Source organism: Fusarium solani (assembly GCF_023522795.1).
Source record: "Fusarium solani strain SB1 chromosome Unknown bctg00000003_1, whole genome shotgun sequence".
NCBI lineage: Eukaryota > Fungi > Ascomycota > Sordariomycetes > Hypocreales > Nectriaceae > Fusarium > Fusarium solani.
Window position 1 is genome coordinate 4,531,081 of NW_027072154.1, and position 20,295 is coordinate 4,551,375.

The following is a 20,295-nucleotide window of genomic DNA, read 5'->3' on the forward strand; positions in this document are numbered from 1 at the left end:
AGAAGGAACCATATAGGAAATCACATCAATTTCACCGTGGCTTTAGTAAACATAATCCAGTTTGGGGACTGGGCCCGTGCCAAGCCACGGAACGAGGGTAGAATTCTTGGAGCCAGGTTTGGCACAAAAGCAGGAGCAGGCCCCGTTCCCGCCATAAATATTTAAGCAGAATCTAAGCAAATTAGTGACCCGGCCCAGTATTAACCGATACTGCATCAATACACGGAGTACATTAGCCATTTCGTAAAGCGGATTGTGACAGGATGGAAGAATGTAGACACACCCTGTGTGAGTAGGTGGCCGTTCCTTGAACCCTCCTCTGGTTCCGCAACCCTGTCTAGTGACGTGAACTATCATTAGCGGACCAGGCATCAACTTTACCGCAGTCACTTAAATCATCTCTACTGAAGTTGATAGAGTTATTGTGCAGTAGGGTGGATTGTAGAAGGAGTGTTATCTCTAGCTAGTGGTTAGGTGCTATATTTGTCTATCCGCAACATTTGCTTATTCCTTACGTTATGTTAACGTGTTTATTAACTTAGTATTCTAAGCCGAGCCCTATGTAACTTTAATCGGCTCATGGTTTCCAGAAAACCTCTGCCCTCCAAACCACAGCTCAAACCGCAAGTCTGCCGGCGCTACAATGACCCGAATCTCAAACTCGCAGAGATAAAACGTATAGCCCCGTGACAAGCAGGTACCTCTCTTATGCTTGAACACCAGCTGCGTCTGCTGCACCCCGTCGAGGTTGCTCTTCACATCGCACAGCTTCACTGCCCCAGCTGCCGAGCACCTTATCAGCTATATAGGTTCTCTTATTGCCAACATCTCCATCATTTGTTTGACGCACCTTGCTTTAAACTGCGCGGGAGGAACGACACCTCGTTCTGAGATGTAACAATCTCAGCATTCCACGACCTCGTCGTCTCTCCCTCGGAGAGTCGAATCTCAAACCCCTTCACCAGCGGCGTATCCGGGTAGACGACATCGCCCTGCCAAGATCAGCAACCACTTGCATGACTGGTTATTTCGTACCTTTTTGATAAGCCATTGGATCTGATTTATCGCCCACTTCTTTTGCGCGCTCATATGGGTCATGTATGATATCTTCGCCGAAATGGTAAGCTGGCGAGTATATCTGCTGCACGACGACGCCGTAGCTCGCTCGAGCGATACGTGACGCTAGCACTGACATACTACCAGTCTCCCACTTCTGCTGGTGATCAAAAGAAGTCCGCGAGCAACAGCAAGCTGGGGATCCCTACACGGTACTATGACGACTTCGGTGGCGTTGGGATGTGGGTGGTTCGTATACCTCCGCTGCATTGTCTCCCTCACATAGACAGAGCTACCTAACCCCCCGGATAGGATCATGTACTTCTGATGTGCTGGCTTAGTTCATGCTAGCTAGCGAGGTGCGACTCTTACCACTTGTTCACTCGGAGCATTCTGCGTCACCCAGCCTAGCTGCTCGTCGATGCGCAAAATGATACTTTGAACTTGGACGTCAAATAGCAACTGTATTTCCTCTCTGCCTCCCCGTCAGCCTGATTATCTATGGTTGCTACGATAATCCAGCTCACCTTGCAAATAGCATGCACCCGTTGTGTATACCGAGGTCGGCATGGCTAAAATCGTGCGATACACCCTCCATCTGGATCCTAATTACGGGGGACTGCATCCATACACGCTGGCCAAATTTGTGCTTTAGGTTTAGAAAATAGGGACTTCTCGACATTCGAGCCGCAAGGTCGCGTGGGAGCTGGAAATGGGCATCGGGATATGCTGCCAGTCGCTGCTGCACCAATCTCATAAATGACAAGTCGATTAGAGAACCTCCTACGCACAAACCATTGACTGCAGTAACATCTGACATTTGCGGGAACATGTCATTCATTGACGTGATTCGCATCAGGGCCAGGTCTGTCGTGCCGCCGCCTGCGTCCACGGTCAGAAACAGGTTACCAATATCAAAGGGGATGGGGCTGGTCTTGAGGGTCGCAACGGCGGCAGCCTCGGCTTCCATCAGGTCAACCAGTGCAGAGTGATTAGAACCACCGGATTCAAACCCGGCGTCCCGTATGCAGCCCTTGAAGATATTGACAACGTCCAGATTTTCCCACGTCGTTGGCACGCTGAAGAGGAAGGCGACCGTCTTGTCTTTCCAGGGTTGCCGCCCCATTTCTGATTCCACCGTCTCTTTCACATGCATGTATATCTTGCCAAGATAGTCGGTTACAAAGCGCCGAGCTTCGGCCGTGCTTCTTGGGGCATTCACCAACCCCTTCTGCCGCACAGCGGCCAACGTTGGGTCATCGAGGAAGACCTTGAAGCATTCGCGACGCACCTTGCCCGGCACGTCTTCGTCCTCTGCACAGAGAAATCCCCACGAAGAGACTGTAATGCCGTCGGGGTTGTAGATGAGGGCTGTTGGCACTTTGCGCTCGTTTTGCCCACCGTCACCGGGCCAGTTGCTGATGACCTGAAGGGGGGTTCTTGGGGTCATCCAGGCAACCCCTCCACTTGTCAGCCTCGGATACACCCTACATCGTATCTCACAAAGGTGACAACGCACAAAGGTCAAGACCATCCGACTCTCATCCCGGCCTCCAAAGCTCAAAGGAACCATGCCGCAACGGATGCACTGCTCCAAGTCGCTTTGGGCATCTAGTGTTGCGCGTGTTGTTAACAATTACGTGTTCTAAACTTGCCGTCTTTTCCCTTGTTCTTTCTTTTCCTCACTCTTTCTCTCTTATCTTTATACGCGCGACGGAGTTGATCCGGGATTTGACGCGTACTTTTAGGTGGGCTTTCAGGCGTTGAAGATTATGGAAATGTTTATATGGGACGCCGGGGGAGCTACAGCATTATCATCATGCATCACGGGTATTAATATGATATTATTAGACAAGACATGCTTATTTATGAATGGTTAAAGCACATCTTCAAAGTTTTTCCAACCGCTGTGTATGGTCTACTTGTGACAGCTCCAAGTTTGTCATTTGATAAATGAGTGGTTTTAAATTAGCCATGCTTTGGATTGAGCTGTATAAAACCGAGCAAAAACCACAACTCGGTGAAGGGGCAAGCCCATAGTCATGGCGACGAGGCACACCATTCTTATAGTTTGCCGACTGTTTCTTGACAGTAGCATAGTGATGCCGCTTGGCATGACTCTGAACATATTCGAATGCCTCTTCCTACGTTGCAAAGCTCTATTTAGGCGAACGGGGCGGGGTTGACGTAGTGGATAAGGTCACTGGGCGCGCAATGGAGGGAGACCACGTCGACGAGGCCTAGTAACGATATCGCGCTCCATAAAAGCTAATAGGGAGGGTAAAGAGGAATCAGAGGGCGCCGGCGATGCCGGCGACGAGGGCATGACGATTATCTCGTCATGTAGCGGCTTTATTGTGCGTTGGTTGTGCGGTGGTTATGCGTTGCAGGAAGCAAGATCAAGAAGAAGGTTGGCAGAATCATGAAAAGGGAAAGACTGAAGATACCTCGAAATGCGCTAATTACAGTCGGAAAAACCATTTAATTGATGTACCTCATGTCGGATAACCTTTTTGGTTAGGGTAGCTTCTATTTATGGCTAGTGTTGTGGGCCACACAGTCGCTCTATGACTCCGCATAGTCGCTGCAAGGGTAGTTGGCTAATTCCTCCTAACTGCAACTTTACCCCGCTGCCCTTGACTCCTTGAGCACCTCTTTATTATCACATAGAGGAACGCAATTTTACAACAACCGTCGAGGACAGCATTATGTCGAGATTCAATCAATATGTCTTTTCAGCACTCTGACAACTGTCGGTCAAAGAAGCACTCTTCTTACGACGACCCACCTATGGCCCCAGGCACAGCAATTACAGCCCTCGTTGATTCAACATTGACAGAGCTGGAGCAGAATGCGAACAAGGGCTGCACCCTATGTTTCGCTCTATATGGCGGTGGCCGTCATTTTGCCACGTTCTTCAACTCGGATGCGAACCTAGAAAATGTTGTGGTTCAGTATGTTACTGAGCTTACTGAAGCTCGACTGGTCTTGCGAAATGTCAAGGCCCTCATGGCCCCAATTGAGGTCAAGATTGTGAACAGCAGATCACCTGCCGACATCGGCATGCCGCCACGTCCATCTCGACTATCAGTTGCCCGCCAACGATCAGCAAAGTGGCTGATGCTTTTCCGTCCATGGATAAAAGATATCCCAAGGAATCAAGACCATAGATCAGAAGTTAACGCAAACGCCGTCCACCATGCCGTCTCAATGGCCAGGGGGTGGCTAGATGCTTGCAGAAGCCATAGGCATTGTCCTGGGGCTGCGGACGCTATTCTCCCAACTCGTGTTCTCGATCTCAGTACTGGCAAAGTTCGGATTCATTTGACGCGCGGCGAAAAAGAGCAGTACATGACTCTCAGTCACTGCTGGGGGAGTCATGGGCATATCACAACTACAACGCAAAACCTCGCTGCGCACCAGCAAGAAATCCCTTGGTCGTATCTTTCTAGGACATTCCGCGATGCTATCATGGTCACTCGTGAACTGGGTTGTCGATATCTTTGGATTGACAGCCTTTGCATCGTCCAAGACGACCAAGAGGACTGGGAAAGGGAATCGGCTCAAATGGCTTCCATTTATAAGAACTCGTTTCTTACAATCGCGGCGTCGCGATCTCCGGATGGTCAAGGGGGCTGTATTCTCGACTCGGGTGAGAAACAATACATCTGGACCGCAGATCAAACTGACATGCATACGACGCAAAACTCTACGTCAAACCCGAAAACGAAGAGGATCAAAGGGTCCAGCTTATGGGAGCCATACCATTTAGGGAACTACATTGCCAAGTTGGAATTGAGCCATGAGGTCCTAAACATCAACGCAAGGAGACCAGCAGAGGACATCATTGACCTCGGATTGCCATTGTTTTCAAGAGCCTGGTTTCTCCAGGAGAGGGTGCTGAGCCCACGCGTCCTGCACTTTGGCCCAACTGAGCTGTACTGGGAGTGCTTCGATGGTCTGCGGTGCGAATGTCTTGAGGAAGATTCCGAGGAAGACAGACGATCGTTCTTGCAAAGGAGCAGCCATCTTGGTGCCAAACGTTGCTACTCCAGCCTCAATGCCGGGATTTCAGGAAGGTACGGTGACGAGGTGTTATGGCACCAGTTGGTTGAAGAGTACAGCCGCTTGAAACTCACGTACGAAATGGATCGCCTGCCAGCATTATCAGGCATTGCAAGAAGCCAGAACTCATATCTTGCCGGGATCCTACCAGAGAAGTTTCCAGAATGTCTCTATTGGGTTCCTGACATTGCGGCTTCACCTGATGCCGCTCGGCGGCCCTCGGGATACCGAGCACCGAGCTTCTCGTGGGCTTCTTTCGAAGGCCCAATTAACTACAGTTCTGCCCCACGATACCAACTTCAGGAAGGCTCTCGCCGAGTCGTTGCTGAGTTGCTTGATTGGTCAAGCACACCCGAAGGGTCGGACGCGTATGGGAGAGTTACAGACGGTTACATGAAGATTTCCGGTTACAATGGTGTCGCAAGGGTGACTCGAGTCTTTACAGAGGGCTACAAATCTGTCTGCGAAATCCAGGCTAGCGGCCAATGCCAGACATTCATGCTGGATGATCAGCTCCCCAAGTCCGGGCTTGCACGGATATCAGTCGGGGACGAGGTTACGTGTCTGCTTCTTGAGTGCGGGAAAGCCTCGAGTGGAAGGTGGTATCAACCTGTCGATACGTATCAAGCGGCAGCCCTTGTCTTTCGATTTTCAGAACGTGTCAATGGGGCATTTGAGCGTCTCGGCTTGATACATTCGGAACGAAACAATGGCGGGGGAAATGGTCTGTTCCAGGCGGCTCCGTTGTGGTTCACTGCGAAGAGTGAACTAATTATTGTATAAATGGATTTCCTCGAATTCGCCCGCCACAGTCCCCATCTCGAGATAGCGATAGAGGAAGCTGTTGATCTGAAAAGGAGGCCCCAGGAATCTACTGTTTATAACTATTAGGGAAAACCTAACTTGTTGGAAAGTAACCACTGCACCAAAAAATAGGTGCCGCACCTCTAGTTAGGTACAGCGGCTTCAATCCAGTATATACACTATTCAACAAGACTAGATCGCTCTCGCAGGAAGTAATAATAGCATCACTTTCCAGCTTGAATGGGCTCCTGCCAAAGAAAAAAAGAAGAAGACGATAAAGATGACGATGAACTCCCTCTCTTTGAGCCTCCACAGCAGATACCCTCGCCGGCAGCGATGCCTTCATCCCCGCGGTTGCCCTCTCTGCCGCCCGAAGCCCCCTCAACGCCATGCCCGATACGGCCTCAACACCACATATCAGAGATACAGAGGATTCAGACCATTATCACGCAAGGAAGGGCCGCACGAGAAGCTAGGCCAAAGGGCTAAAGAGACGCTATCACAGCCAAATTTATATGGGAACCCATTCAGCAAGGCGGTAGCCTTAGAGGCTTAGGCGGCGGCTTCTATCATAGATATTATCAACATCATCAATATCATCACATCAGGCATCGCTAATAGCTTCAACCCACTCTTTCTCAGCTTCAAAAATCACTTTCAATGGTCGCCAAAACTCAGGATAAAAAAGACGGCTTTTCAAGGGGAAAAGAGGGCCCCGCTGATATCTCACATTTTGTGGCTGTCACATAATTTTGTGGCCAACGCGTCTCCTCTTTCTTTGACATCACGCTAGTCCCTATATGCTATCTCTTACGTTAGGTTCTCAGAATATTCATAGCATTTCCCTTGTATATAGCCTTCTGGGAACGATAGCCCTTGAAAACTCGAGGAAGCTCTTGGTTCATTACCTCAGCTAGCCCGAGAACACCAGCTTCAGGTGTGTATGGGTAATCGCTGCCGTAAAGAATACGGCTCGCATCAACGTATGGCAGCAAACCCTGAATCTGGTCCGGAAATACAAAGCCGGCCAGGTCGAAGAAGAATTGGGTCTGGAATGCCTTTTTGACAGACTCGGTGCTTATCTGGACAGGAAGACCGAGGATCGATGTGGCGAATTGCGTGAAGCGGGCCACAAGCGGAGTGACCGCACCGCCGGCATGGGATAGAATAATGGTGACATTGGGCGATTTGTCGATGGTAATTTACATGCCCGCCAAGGTCCCCCTTCAAAGCCCTTGCTTGGCGGGTTGTGTCCTGCGTCACGCGCACGTGAGCCAGCTAGCCGCTTAAGCTGCCGGTAGCGGTGTATTGAGACATGGCCAACGAGCGTGGGTCTTGGTAATTCCCGATTGTATAGTCTGCGAGGTCGTCTATCAGCGCCTCTAGGATTGAGGCAAATCTGCGGGATAGTTCCCAGTGCCCTTGGCGACGAAGAAGGTCAGCAACGTTGTACAATATGCTCGAATCGAATTGGCGAAGGCTGGCTGTGGGCGGCTCTGCTGCGTTTTCCGCCGACTCGCGTCCAAGATTGCTCGATCGCAGCTCGGGAATATCTATATCGCCAAGGGGCGCCTCGGTTGACCGAAACTTGGCATGGCAGTATATAACCAGTCCTGCATAGAATAGTGCCCTTGGGACGTGAATAGCCGGCTCCGCGCTGATGGGCAGCGTCTGTAGGCGCTTGTAGATAAGCATGGCGTGGATAACACAACGCTGCCCCTCCAGCTCAGCCACCCAACTGCGGATACGTGCAAGATCTCCGTCCCTTATCGACGGCCCTTCGCGCCCTATCACGCGCTCTAACAGGTCGAAGCATACGTATAGTGACATGAATGCCTCGTGCCAGAGCACCATGAGGCAATGGGGGTCGCGACTCGGGTAGCGGATACTTGGAGAATACGCTTCATGCCAAGCTGTTAGATGGTACCGAAAGTGTCCAATCTTTGCGTCATTCAGAGTTGCACACCGTGCTTCGCATATTGCCGCGCTGTGGCCGGCGAGAAGTGCATAAGCGTTCATGAATGCGTAGGAATTCGACATTGCAGTCGTACCCACAAAAGCATGATCTTGCGGCTTGCTCGTAGACGGAGAAGAGTGTAGCGACTTAATCATCGTATGCCATTGAGCAGCTGTGGAGGCGACGAATAGTTCATCTGGGCAGCAGCGTGGTAGTCTCTCGGGTTCATGTCGTAGTAATGGTTCGTGGTGAAAAATGGCTGCGAACTCAGAGTCATGAATGTACAACGCCAGCAGAACTCGGATAGTTTCCTCTGCTTGGCACCATGATCTCCATGCCGTTCCCAAATCGTCTGTGTCGACAAAGTTAGCTTCCTGCAGAGAGTCTTTGATCTGAAACATCCCAGCATGGCGGGCCCATGCAATGATGGTACCGTGGAAGCTTTCGGTCATCAGCAGATCGTTCGGATTGCCGGAGAGCATCCCGAATGTCTGACCCAGAGCAACGGCTTGCGCCACAGCCAATGCTTCGTGACCGCCTCGGTAGAGATAGACTTCCCACTTGTCCAGTTAGCACTAGTAAGGCAAAAGGGCTTTGGATACAGACCGATGCGAGAATTGCCTTGTTCAGCTTCATGAAGATTCCCCTACCGCGAGCAGCAGCGCCGGCAGATCCCACGAAAAGAGCCCCCAGCGAGCAAATAGACAAGAGTAGAAGGGCATTCTCCGATGAGGGTCGAAACGAAGACGCGTGGACGATGGGAAAGATGGGCTGAAATTTGGCAAAGTATAACTTGATGCATATATTCTATGGCGCTGTCAGCTTGAACGATCATGATTTGGTTCGGATATGCCAGTCGGATCTCGCCGGAGCATACCAGGAAGTCAGCTGATGGCAGAACGTCATCATGAAGAGACGGCCGAAGCCGGTGTGAAAGACCAGCTCGATATGCCTCGTCTACCCGATCTTGGTTTTCCTGTCTCGTAGGTGCGTATGGATATGCCGCTTCGACGGCTGGCCGCGTGTGCCATCGGCTTCGGACTATGTTCCGGATGTTGTTGCTAGATGTCGAGTCGCCGGTGCTATGAGCTCCATTCGAAGTTTCGTTTGCCTGGCTTTGGGTAAGATTTGCAGGAGCATCACTATATCCCCATGGCGAACCAATTGCCGAGATGGAGGAATTCAGTGCATCGATATCGAAAGTTCCCCCAACCAGCCAGGATGGCTCATGGGCATTGCCTCCAAAATCGAATAAATCCAAATCTGTCCAACTTCCCCAGGCATTGGACGCCTGATCGACGCTGAGAGAGCCGGCTTGCACGTTTGTAGAGGAGTGGATGGAAGGGGAGAGTTGACTTGTAGGTTCAATATTCATTCCAGGGGCAACCCAGTGATTGTGCGGGTGGGCATTATCAGCCGTGGAGCCCATTGGGTCGGCAAAGTATGCGGGTTCATCAGGAGGATTATTTGCAGACAACACGTCATCATGCATATTGGACTGCTGGACAAGTCGCGGTCGGCCGACTGCGGCATCTGCATCTGCGTTTTCTATCAGAGAGCTGCCACTTGAGAGAAATAGCGGCGCGAATCTCTTCTTGGCATACCTGGAGGTGAAGGTATTGGAAGGCCTGCCATCGAAGCGAGGCTGCCTCCTACACGACCATGTGTTCGCGCGTGCCGGATTAAAGAGTCTCTGCATATGTCAGTTGTGAGGGCCAAACCAGATAGCAGCGGACGAACGAGGAACCTACCGGCGCCCATAGCTCTTTAGACAAACGTCACAGGCAAATGGCTTCTCCTTTGTATGGGACCGAATGTGCCGCATCAGGTGTTCCCTTTTCTTAAAGGCATGGTCGCATTGCGGGCATTGCCATTCCCTGCGTTGCCGGCTTCGTAGCTTGCGCTGGAGTTCAGCGTCAGAGTCTCTTGCCCTGTGGTCTTCAGCTTCTGCAGTCGCGTCGTCGACCATCGTCGTGGAAATCCGGGGTTGCGGGGAACGGAGGCTGGGAAGCTGGGGCGGAGAACAGGTATGGGTTTTGTATCCCCGCATTCGCAGGCTTGCACGTGGATTACGCCCCCCCCCCCCCTTTTTTTTTGTTCTTCTTCCTGAAAGAGCGGCTCAGAATCTGCACCTTGACAAATTCTAGACATTGCATGCTCTTATCGATGGTTCAGGTGCCCGTCCTTGCTTTGACCCGAGCGCTGCCGATGGCCACTGTTTGGCGAAGCTTACGGTACGTATCGCGTCATTCGCCCAAGCCTGCAGATGCAAAAATTATTACATCGCGTTTACACACCGTGGTCCTAGCACATACCGGATGGCACATGCTTTAACGGGATACAGAAGTAATAATTAAGAAGTCTAATCAGAACAAGGCAATTTATGACCATTAAGGCTTCAACATAGCTATTGAATTTCTCCTTGTCCACTTCTGCAATGTGCGGGATTAGATCCCATGAATCCCACAACCCCATCTTCAGCGCACACACAGGCTGCACACAAGAATGCGAAGAAAATAGACTAAAACGAATGCACCTTCGAATTGCGGGTCAGGCGCCTGCAGGTCTTTCCATAGAAGATCAATGCGATCATTCCCACCAAGGTGATGCCAGCCGTCATCGCCATTAGAAGCATGACTGGCGGTACAAAGCCGTCTGCGGTTGCCCAGTCGTTCACAAAGTACGTCATCCCAAACTGCGAGGAGCCTCATAAGCATATTATAACAATGGCCAGCAGAATGGGCGAAGGGAAAATTCAGCTTACTCCAAAGGTGTTCTTGCAGACAGTGGCAATTGCCATGATCTCTCCCGCAATTGGCCTGTAGCAATCAATGGCGTAGGTGATAGAGATGGTAGGAATGGCGACAACCTGAACCCCAACGAAGCCGAAACCAATGACGATGATGGCAGGCCATGGCCATTTGTCCTGCAAGCCAACGCCGAAAGCCTTTGCACACGACATGGTTAGTTGAGTTTTCCCAGACGGGCAAGTCTAGTCAGGTGTACTCACAATTAGCCCAACAATAGCGACAGCAATAAATGGGCTCAAAGACAAGAGTCGCATCTCAGGTTCTCGGATACCCTTATTCCTCTCCGTTGCTTTCTGAGAGACATAGTCTGACCATGGTCCGGCTACGGCAAGCCCGACCACGCCCCCGACCACGAGTGCGAAGTTGGCGTATCCAACCTGCGCCGGCGTGAAGTTGTAAGGCGGCGCAGCGAGGCCTGGAGACTGCAAGATGTTGACTGCCAAGAGGGCATTCGCTGCTGAACCCATCGCCATGGATGCCCAAAAGACGATGGGAAAGAAGAATATATACGCTGGCGTGAAGAAGTGCCGGACGACCGATCGCCAAGCTGTTCGGTCGATCTCTTGAAAGATACCGAACTGGGCTCGGCTAGGCCTTCCGCTTCCCCGAATCCCGGCTTGAAGGTTCCGCGTCAGTCTCGGCGAAACAAACTCGGCATGTCCTGAGCTGGACTCTAACTTGGCGTTGTCCTCGTTGGCTTGCTCCGATACCTGGACAGTCGGGGTAGAATTGCCTTTTCTCAAACGACGTGTCTCCGGGAAGAAAAACAAAAGGCTAATGATGTTAAGCCCCTGAGCGCCGGTACAAGCCCAGAAGAAAATTCGAAAGGAAGCAGCCTCGGCGATAGCTCCTGATATAATGGGGCCAAGGAAGAGACCAACAAAATAACACCAACTTGGATCATGCGTGAGCAGAGTGCTTGAATTTAGATGACGTTGTAACTTACAAGTACGCTCCGACATATTTACCACGCTCGTGGAGGAAATAGATGTCAGTCACGACAACACTCATGATGCTCTCATTCGCAGAAGCCCCAGTCCCCGCGAGAATCCGGGCGGCTAGGAATGAACCATATGATGTCGCCGTTGCTTGCCAAATACAAGCACCAAAGTTCAGTAATGCGCAGATAAGGAGGGTTACCCGTCGTCCGAAAATCTCGCAGCTAGGGACGATGATAAAATTGCAGTATCCTAGAAGGATCACAGTAACCCCAGTCTTGATAAATTAGCATCACTATTCCAGCACAGTTGTCCGTGGCGAAGGGATAAGCCATCAACACTGGCTGAGACTCTGCCGTCCCATCGCAAGGACACAAGATTATGACAATAAGACCGAAGAAGTACGAGAATATTGCCGACTCACCAACAAAGCAACATCAGCCAATGACTTTTCCCATTGCTGCATGAAGATCGGTGTCAATGGCGCGATGGACATGGTTGGAATGACACTGGCGATCACGAAGATGCCTTGGTTGGCAATAACCATGGTTTTCCACAAGGTACTCCAGTTCTTGAAAACCAAGTTAGCTTATATCCACTGATTGATTTACATTTCTTTGCTTCAAAGGCCAAACAGTTAGGGAGCGTGGATGGTCCTCTGTCAAGGAAGCTCAAGGGCAGGGGTGGGGGTAAAGGGTTGTAAGAAAAACACGAAGACTGGGTGATGCTAACAAGTGGATCTTGTGGATCGTCCGTCGGCTGCGGAATAAGGACGATTGAATCTTGATTGTCGGAGTCGAACCTCGCTCCACCCATATCAGTCATGACCTCTGTGCCTGGCACAAGGTCGACCTCAGCCTCCCTCTCAATTCGGGAAGCCTGGGGCGTGGGGTTGGAAGGAAAGTGTTCGGCATGCTCCATTTTCAGTGATGGCAATGTAGTTTCTGAGGATTGTTGGAAGCTTCGATCGTCTTACGGGAGTCAGGGCTGGCCAGCTCTATCATATTCACTTTGTTCTTCCTCTCAATGCCCTGCAAGGATCCCACAACCCCACAAAACTGGAAGCGGGAGTTTGTGGGGAAATGCTCGGGGGTGTGGTGTAGTTGCGGGGCCCCAACTTGCACCCCACGATTCCGTCGAAGAAACTCCGCGGTCGCGCCACGGAACGTTGTCGCTCCATGGTGTACCCTATCATTCGGCGCAAGTTCTGGCAAGGCGTTTATGGTACTGGGAACGAGTCAAGCACAGGAAACAACGTAGGACAAAAATACGAAAACCACCAGTTGACCGCGTGGTCCACCAAGAAGCCGAAGGACCGATACTCAATCACGCAGATAGGTGTCACGATGATTGACCAGTTGGAGAGTCAAGAGGAGATGGTCAAACAGGGCAACGCGAGTTCTGGATCAAAGAGGCAAGATACGAATGGAATCATGGTGACGCAGACTTATGAAATTGAGAGCTCGAGGACTCGGTTGGAGAGTAGCGTCGAGCATTATCACGGCCGGGCGATTTGAACCACAGAATGAAAATAGAGGACAGCACTAGTTGAGAAAAAGATTACTAGTTGTTCAAAGCTCCTTCTCGAACGGCCTCGGCCTACGTCTGGATGGACTGTGTCTTGCGGATATAAAGGGAAATTTCCGGCGACTAGGCTGCCGCGAGACACGGAATCGGCACATTGACATTGCGCGGCAAATCTACGAAGCCACCATTTGTGTTTCTGGCTGGAGGCAATAATAAGCCAGAGACAGGACTACAATTAATGAGCGAGAACACCTTTTTCTTCAGAACGCTGTCCAGCACGCTCTTGATCCAAGGCCAGGGGCGATACGCTCCGTACTAGACTTGTGGTCGACTTCAATCGATTTGGGACGACCGGGGAAATGAGATCGGCTGCATGTGTGTGGATGATATCGACTACGCCACATGGGAGAATGAAGCAGAATTACTTCTGGTATCGCTGGTGGCGAGTAATTACTTCATGTTGCCCCGCAAATGAAGAAGAGCAGCCTGCAGTATGAAGGTGGCCCGCAAGAAATGGGGTTACGCAGCTATGTGCCCCGCGCCCCGCAGGCTGTGGGAGAAACACAGCCATGGGCCCCGCTGCGGTGGTGCAGAAGGCATTGATTGAGCAGCTGCTTTTGCACTGAAATGACCTTGGCGTCGGTTATAATATAAGGTGAAGGCTTCTAGAGAAGCACTACCATGCAATTTTTAAAACACTGCCGCCAATCATTCGGTAAAGAGAACGACATTCGAGGGTTATTATAAGGCCACTCAACGACTCACAATGAGCAGCGTACGTATATCCTATCTCCTATTGGGCTACTACAAGGGCTAACAGCCACATCCAAGCATCCAAATCCCACCAATTTCAACGCCGGAGCCTCCGTGCCGGACACAGAAGCCATCGGGCCTAATGGGCAGAGTATTGCGGAGTGGAGACAGGAGCGTGGCATTGATCCGGCACAACAGATCCACGCCGTCAGGCTGGTACACATGCGATACCAGCATCCCGACCTAAAGAGCATCCGGACGTTTCTCCACGATTTTGGCATGCGTGCTGTCAAGGAGACCGAAGACCGCGTGTGGTTCCAGGGATATGGAGTCGACCAGTACGTCTACTACGCGCAGCAGGGACCCAAGAAGTTCCTCGGCGGGACATTCGAGGTGGAGACATACGATGACCTGGTCAAGGCATCAAAGCTAGAAGGCGCTGGTCCAATCCAGTCGTTGGACGACGCGCCCGGTGGCGGCTCTTTGGTCACCGCCTACGACCCCGAGGGGCTCCCGATCAATTTCATCCATGGCCAGGAGCCAGCGAAAACAGGGAAGATGCCCGAGAGACTCATTGTCAACTTTGAGGCCGACAAGCCGCGCAAGAGAAGGTTCCAGCGCTTTGATGAAGGGCCAGCTGCGGTGCATAAGGTCTGAACACACACCTATACCCTCACATCTGATGGCACGCCCGCTGACGAGGACAACAAAACAGCTTGGTCACTACGGCCTCTGCGTACATAACTTTACTGAGCAGCTCGACTGGTATACTCGTAACTTCAATTTCGTACCCACCGACCTGCTGTATGTCCGAGATGAGAACAACATCGACCAGGACGTCGCTGTCTTCGCCCATATTGATAGAGGCAACGACTATGTAGATCACCACACCATATTCCTAAGCAAAGGCCAGACATCCCATGTTCATCACTGCTCATTCGAGATTCACGATTTCGATACGCAGCAGCTAGGCCATCAATGGCTGGCCGGGAAAGGATATAAGAGCGTGTGGGGCGTTGGTCGCCATATTTTGGGAAGCCAGATCTTTGACTACTGGTGGGACACGACTGGTAACATGATCGAGCACTACGCAGACGGAGATTTGGTCAACCAGGATACACCCATTGGACATCTGCCTGCGGGAAACGAGAGCTTGGCGGTATGGGGGCCCAAAGTGCCGAAGGCATTCTTAGATTAGGAGGGCGCTGGGGAGCAGAGTACTAATAGATATATCGACTACTATCGCACTCTTATGGCTTCTGCGCCTATGATGAGGCCTCATATAACCCTAAGCATTTTGAAGTCATCATGACTGTTGCTTGTGCCAATCCTTGCTACATGATTCTGATGATGAGGCTGGGTATCTTCGAGATTGGTATGAAAGGCCATTGAGCGCTAGACTGGATTCGGCCAACCGGCTGCTACGGTTTCGGGGCCATTAAGCCCCACCACCTAGAAACCGCCCACACCTAGAAACCGCCTACCTTTTCCCTACTAACACGTCAATCTTCAATTATCTTTAGACCGCGATTTCTCGTGTAATATTAAAGCTATCGCGATAATTCTTATATTTTTAGAATTACTATGCCGAATTATACTAAAATTGATATCTAAAACGCGCTCTAAGAAGTCCGCGAAGGCATACCCGTGTGGATTACTGCTAGGCAATATAGTATATTAGTATTAACCCTCTGTGGCCGTATTTCCGGCGCTTAAAGCCACACTAAAAGTTATAAATACTTCTAGAAGCTCTTAGCTAAGTAGGAAAAGTATCTCGCTACTTAGATTATAGCCTAAGATAACCTAGGCTTTACACTGAGTTATGCCTAGGTTATTAACTTTGCTAGGTATATTACCTGACTTAATAGCAATAAGGAACCTATTAGGGTTTACTAGATAGATAGTTTTTTGCGCTATAATAAAGGTATAAAGATATTATAAGGTTAAAGACTTAATTTAGCTTAGTTTAATAGAGTAATTATTAAGAATATTAAGGGTTTTTTTTCTTATCTCGCTATTTTAATTATTAAGGAAATTAAGTAAGAAAATTATTATAATATAGATAAAATAGGTATTATAGAGGGACTTAGATATAATAGCCTTATATTAAGAAGGGTAAAGAAGACCTATATAATTATTTAAAACCCTGGCTTAATAAATTAAATTATAATTATTAAGTATATCTCAGCTATAAGAAAAGCCCTAATGCTGCTAGTTATATATAAAGGTTAGATAGTTTAATAGTCTTAGTTTCTTAAAGACTTTTATTTCCTTAACTTCTTAAAGGATTAAGACTTTATATATAATTAAAAGGGCTAAACTAATAACTAGATTGCGATATTATAGCTTAAGAAGATATTTATTTTAAAAATAAAGCTAGTAAAGAAGGGAAATAAGAGATTACTTATTATTAATAACTATAATAATTATATTACTAATAAGTTTATATTTAAATACTTCTAAAATAATATATATATCTTTTACCTTATATTATATTCTTTTTATATTCTTTAACTTCTTAACCTTATAGTTTTTAGCCCTATTAAGTAGTATTATTATTATCTTATATCCTCGCTTTCTTTAATCTAAGTATATACCCCTATTAGTAAATATACCTTCCTATGATATTATTACGAGGCAAGGAAAGCAAGGATAATAACTAAGAATATCCTTATAGGTTAAAAAGCCTCTAGACTTTAGCCGGTATTAATAGTAAAGCCCTTAATAAACCTTATAATAACTATATTATTAAAGACCCTAAAAATACCGCAAAAGAGGCCTATTTGCTATTCTTTTATCTTTTTAAAACCCCTATATTATTATAAGAGCTTTAAGCTTTACTTAAGAGTATCTTATTAGCGTTAAAGCTTAATAATGCGATGCGACTTTTCATAGGGAAAATTACTAAGGATATAAACCGCAAAAACCTTATATTAGTGAGTTAGGAAAGGGAATTAATATTCTTTAGGTAAGAAAGAGAGGAAATAAGACCTAAGAGAAAAAAAAGGTTCCCTTTAATCTTAATTAATACTTCGCAAAGGTTCTTAATATTAATAAAGCCTATTAGGAGATATTAAAGCTTCTAAAGCCGAGAGAGATATTAGAGAAAGTTAGTGTCACGACCTGACAAAACACTCGTCACGTGACCAATGGGGGACCCACTGTTACCTACCAATCAAGGCGCGATCACCCCTGGGAGCCGAACGATCACGGTGATCCCTTCGTGATCACCTATGATCACTTACATGATCACTCTGATCAACCTCTTGGAACAAGTGATCATGGCAAAATCCCCAAGTATATAGAACACACTCATTGCACTTTCTTATGTAGTAGCTACCTCAGCTATCAATACAACTTGGTTACACTCAATACCTTTGAGCATATTACCAGACGTGACTTACATCCCGTTCAAGACAACGCAACATTCTCCACTGCCAACATAAACCCAGTACGACCGGTTTATCCCTTGGGAACACACACACGATCGTCACAGTTAGGAAGTAAAAAAAAGTAGATCTATTTTATAAGTAGTAATTAGAGATTACGGAGATACTAGATTTAGTATTCTTATAATATTGTGTTATTGTTAAAATTAATATTATTTATGATGCTTCAAATGAGCGATGTTCGTGAAGGTAGGCGGTTTCTGGGTGTGGGCGGTTTCTGGGTGTGGGCGGTTTCTGGGTGTGGGCGGTTTCTGGGTGTGGGCGGTTTCTGGGTGTGGGCGGTTTCTGGGTGGTGGGGCTTCGTCTCCGTCCATCCCACACAGCCCGCCTCCCTCCTAGGGTCAATCAACAACATGTATCCCAGCCACCATCACTCTTTAGATCACAACAACTTATCATCAAGATGCCTAGGGATGTGGTTTTGAAGTTGAAACAACCGGCAATCGTCAGTGTACATATGAGTTTTCTACCGAAGCCAGAGCTGCGATGCTGTTCATATTGGATGACGGTTCGTCTTTGCGGGCCGTGGCGGACCTGTTCAACATGACCCATCCATCAATTCAGTATGATGGTTCTGACCATTGGCAGAAAAAAAAAAAAAAAACAGTGCAGGCATACATTTCAACAGATTGAAAGTTTATGACTTCATGATAAATCCTGAAATGCCATCTTGAGAAAATATAGAAGCTACTACTGGCGCGGAAAAGTATACTTCCGCACTATAATGCCCCTGTTGCAACAAGCTTGCGAAGCATCTGAGCAGCATAGACCAGGTCGGATCTCGTATCGCAGGCCGCAAAAACAAACCGATCAGGCCGTAGAATAACAAATGTTTTGTTCCCCACTTCCTTGGAGATGCGATGCGGATCATAGCCCTTAGGCTCCGGTCTTCCTGCACTTAGGATTGGATCATTAGTGAACTCTGTGGCGGTAGCGATCCGGTAGATGTGCCGACCCTTCAAGTCAAAGGGTTGAGCTTTGATGTTGTTAAGGAACACTGTGACCTCGCCGTCTCTTAGGACTCCGTTGGAGATTTCTTCGAGGCCGCGCAGTGCGGTTTCTACGCCGTCGGCATCGCTGCGAGGCTGTAGTATGACAACCACCTGAAAGAGCCCCTTCTTTTGAGGACTGAAGATGATGTCGTCGGTGAAGAGGACCTTTTCACTTCGCGGCGTATTGGTAATGCGAACGGCGTAGACCTGGGGAAAGTTCCTCCCGCCGCCAAGTTTGTGCAAAAAGGCCATTCCCACTCCTTCCTGCCACTGGTACCTAACCATCCCATCTCTGCGATTTCCCAGCTGCAGCCAGTTTTTCCAGCTTGGGACGACCTGGATTAGCCAGAGGTACCAGTCGCGCAGGAAAACTTTGACGATGCTCGACTCCGTGACATAATCTCCGTTTTCAACGGTGGATCGGAGTGACTTGTCGAGTTGTTGTTTTCGCTCTGAATACCAGCCTCGGAGTAGCTTCTGGTAGTCCGGCATCTCCCGGCCTCTAGCAGAGTCGTTGGCCGCTATGCGCAGGCGCCAAACCAGTGAGATGGCATCGCGAAACGCCGACGCGATGCCTTGGCCGCCGAACGGAGGGAAAACATGAGCAGCGTCCCCACAGAGCACGACTCGGCCAAGCGCCCATTTGTTGCAGCTTCTTGCTGAGAACCGAAACGGTCGGCAGCGAAGGACCTCAACACAATCCAGCGGGTACATGACTTGCTTCGCCTTGAGCCCGTAGCGGCTCCCGGGGTGAGTTATATAGGGGTAAACGACTTTGGCAATCTGATCCGGCTTCGCCATCTCTCCAGAGTCTTCATCCGGCAGAACAACAAACTCGAAACGCCAAAGTCTGTCACTATCAAGACCGAAGCGACCACAAACGGCAGGCCGGACATGATTGCACATGAATCGGAAGTCAGTGGGGAAGAACTCATCGTAGACTTGCTGGGGCGTATACCCCTTCTCCCAGAGGGGAAATCGGGATGTGTGTCAGGCGTTGGAAGGGAGATCCTCCAGTTGAGGGCAACCCATTCTTCTTCGTACGGCATTTCCATGGCCTGGTCCAGTGTGATGCCTTGAGGCTCCAAATACTTTTTGCGCGTGAAGCCTGTCTTGCCATCCGCACCGATGAGGAATTTGCCACGAATAGTACGACTTTGGTTGGACGTGTCGGTGTAGCCTGCATATACCCAATCTTGGTCCTCCCATATGGATGTGACGCGTGCGCCTAGGTGCATTTTAGCTACACCAAGGGTCGTTATTTGAGACCTCAGGTGCTTCTCAACGCATGGCTGTTTGTGGCACATGAAGCCTGGATGGCCAGTCCCTCCCTCAGTCTATATGCTGCTGTTAGAAAAGTATCTTCTGGTACCAGGGTGGTCGGAGATGGCGGTGATACCGCACGTACCGTGCTATAATTCATCATCATGAAGGGCTTTCTACTGAGGTCATGATGCACCTTGCCGATAAACCTGAAATTGCCCATGCCTGGAGACGCCGTGTTAGCAGGCTAGTCGGAAGCTGGTGACTGGAACTGACAAACTTACACTGGCCAATTTCTGTGAATATCTTGTCGTATATCCCACATGCTTGGAGACAGCGGATGCCGTCCTCGTCGAGTGCGATTCCGCGCGGGTCTGCATTCACCTCACAGTCCTTTTCGAGAACAACATGTGGTATGGAGTACTGGCTTAAGAGCACTGACACCATAGCGCCAGTTGGCCCGCAGCCACATACAATGATGTCAGTCGTCTCTAGAGGATCCTTCTCTGCCATGGTTGGTTGCTAGTGAACCGAAGGGTCGATTTAGGTCGCCAACAGCGCCCTGAAATACCCAAGTTTTTGCATCATTTCTTATCATTGTTCTTGGCATCCCCACAGTTCGCTTTGTGGGACTTTGCGGGGCAAGCGGGGAACTTTTGCGGGTGGTAAGCGGGGAACTTT

General features: G+C 49.2%; 6 protein-coding genes across 6 annotated transcripts; 2 read left to right on the plus strand and 4 right to left on the minus strand.

Moving 5' to 3' along the window:
* Nucleotides 1–706: 706 nt before the first annotated feature.
* MRS44_007029 (uncharacterized protein) lies at nucleotides 707–2,506 on the minus strand (the record flags this gene model as incomplete). The annotated part of the gene is made up of 4 exons (XM_065621966.1): nucleotides 707–801; nucleotides 851–992; nucleotides 1,429–1,531; nucleotides 1,584–2,506. The coding sequence occupies 4 exons, from the start codon at nucleotides 2,504–2,506 to the stop codon at nucleotides 707–709; spliced, it is 1,263 nt and encodes a 420-aa protein (XP_065478038.1).
* A 1,277-nt stretch (nucleotides 2,507–3,783) lies between these two features.
* On the plus strand, nucleotides 3,784–5,904 carry MRS44_007030 (uncharacterized protein; the record flags this gene model as incomplete). The annotated part of the gene is made up of 1 exon (XM_046274440.2): nucleotides 3,784–5,904. The coding sequence occupies one exon, from the start codon at nucleotides 3,784–3,786 to the stop codon at nucleotides 5,902–5,904; it is 2,121 nt and encodes a 706-aa protein (XP_046139327.1).
* A 1,299-nt stretch (nucleotides 5,905–7,203) lies between these two features.
* Nucleotides 7,204–9,851, minus strand: MRS44_007031 (uncharacterized protein; the record flags this gene model as incomplete). Its single annotated transcript, XM_065621967.1, has 4 exons — nucleotides 7,204–8,442; nucleotides 8,489–8,689; nucleotides 8,760–9,534; nucleotides 9,634–9,851. The coding sequence occupies 4 exons, from the start codon at nucleotides 9,849–9,851 to the stop codon at nucleotides 7,204–7,206; spliced, it is 2,433 nt and encodes an 810-aa protein (XP_065478039.1).
* A 552-nt stretch (nucleotides 9,852–10,403) lies between these two features.
* MRS44_007032 (uncharacterized protein) lies at nucleotides 10,404–12,551 on the minus strand (the record flags this gene model as incomplete). Its single annotated transcript, XM_065621968.1, has 6 exons — nucleotides 10,404–10,577; nucleotides 10,647–10,829; nucleotides 10,893–11,586; nucleotides 11,639–11,907; nucleotides 12,055–12,201; nucleotides 12,363–12,551. The coding sequence occupies 6 exons, from the start codon at nucleotides 12,549–12,551 to the stop codon at nucleotides 10,404–10,406; spliced, it is 1,656 nt and encodes a 551-aa protein (XP_065478040.1).
* Nucleotides 12,552–13,923: 1,372 nt separating this feature from the next.
* On the plus strand, nucleotides 13,924–15,108 carry MRS44_007033 (uncharacterized protein; the record flags this gene model as incomplete). The annotated part of the gene is made up of 3 exons (XM_065621969.1): nucleotides 13,924–13,936; nucleotides 13,978–14,561; nucleotides 14,626–15,108. The coding sequence occupies 3 exons, from the start codon at nucleotides 13,924–13,926 to the stop codon at nucleotides 15,106–15,108; spliced, it is 1,080 nt and encodes a 359-aa protein (XP_065478041.1).
* Nucleotides 15,109–18,078: 2,970 nt separating this feature from the next.
* On the minus strand, nucleotides 18,079–20,127 carry MRS44_007034 (uncharacterized protein; the record flags this gene model as incomplete). The annotated part of the gene is made up of 4 exons (XM_065621970.1): nucleotides 18,079–19,201; nucleotides 19,246–19,688; nucleotides 19,760–19,839; nucleotides 19,899–20,127. 4 exons carry the CDS (start codon nucleotides 20,125–20,127, stop codon nucleotides 18,079–18,081), a joined length of 1,875 nt encoding a protein of 624 aa, XP_065478042.1.
* Nucleotides 20,128–20,295: the final 168 nt, after the last annotated feature.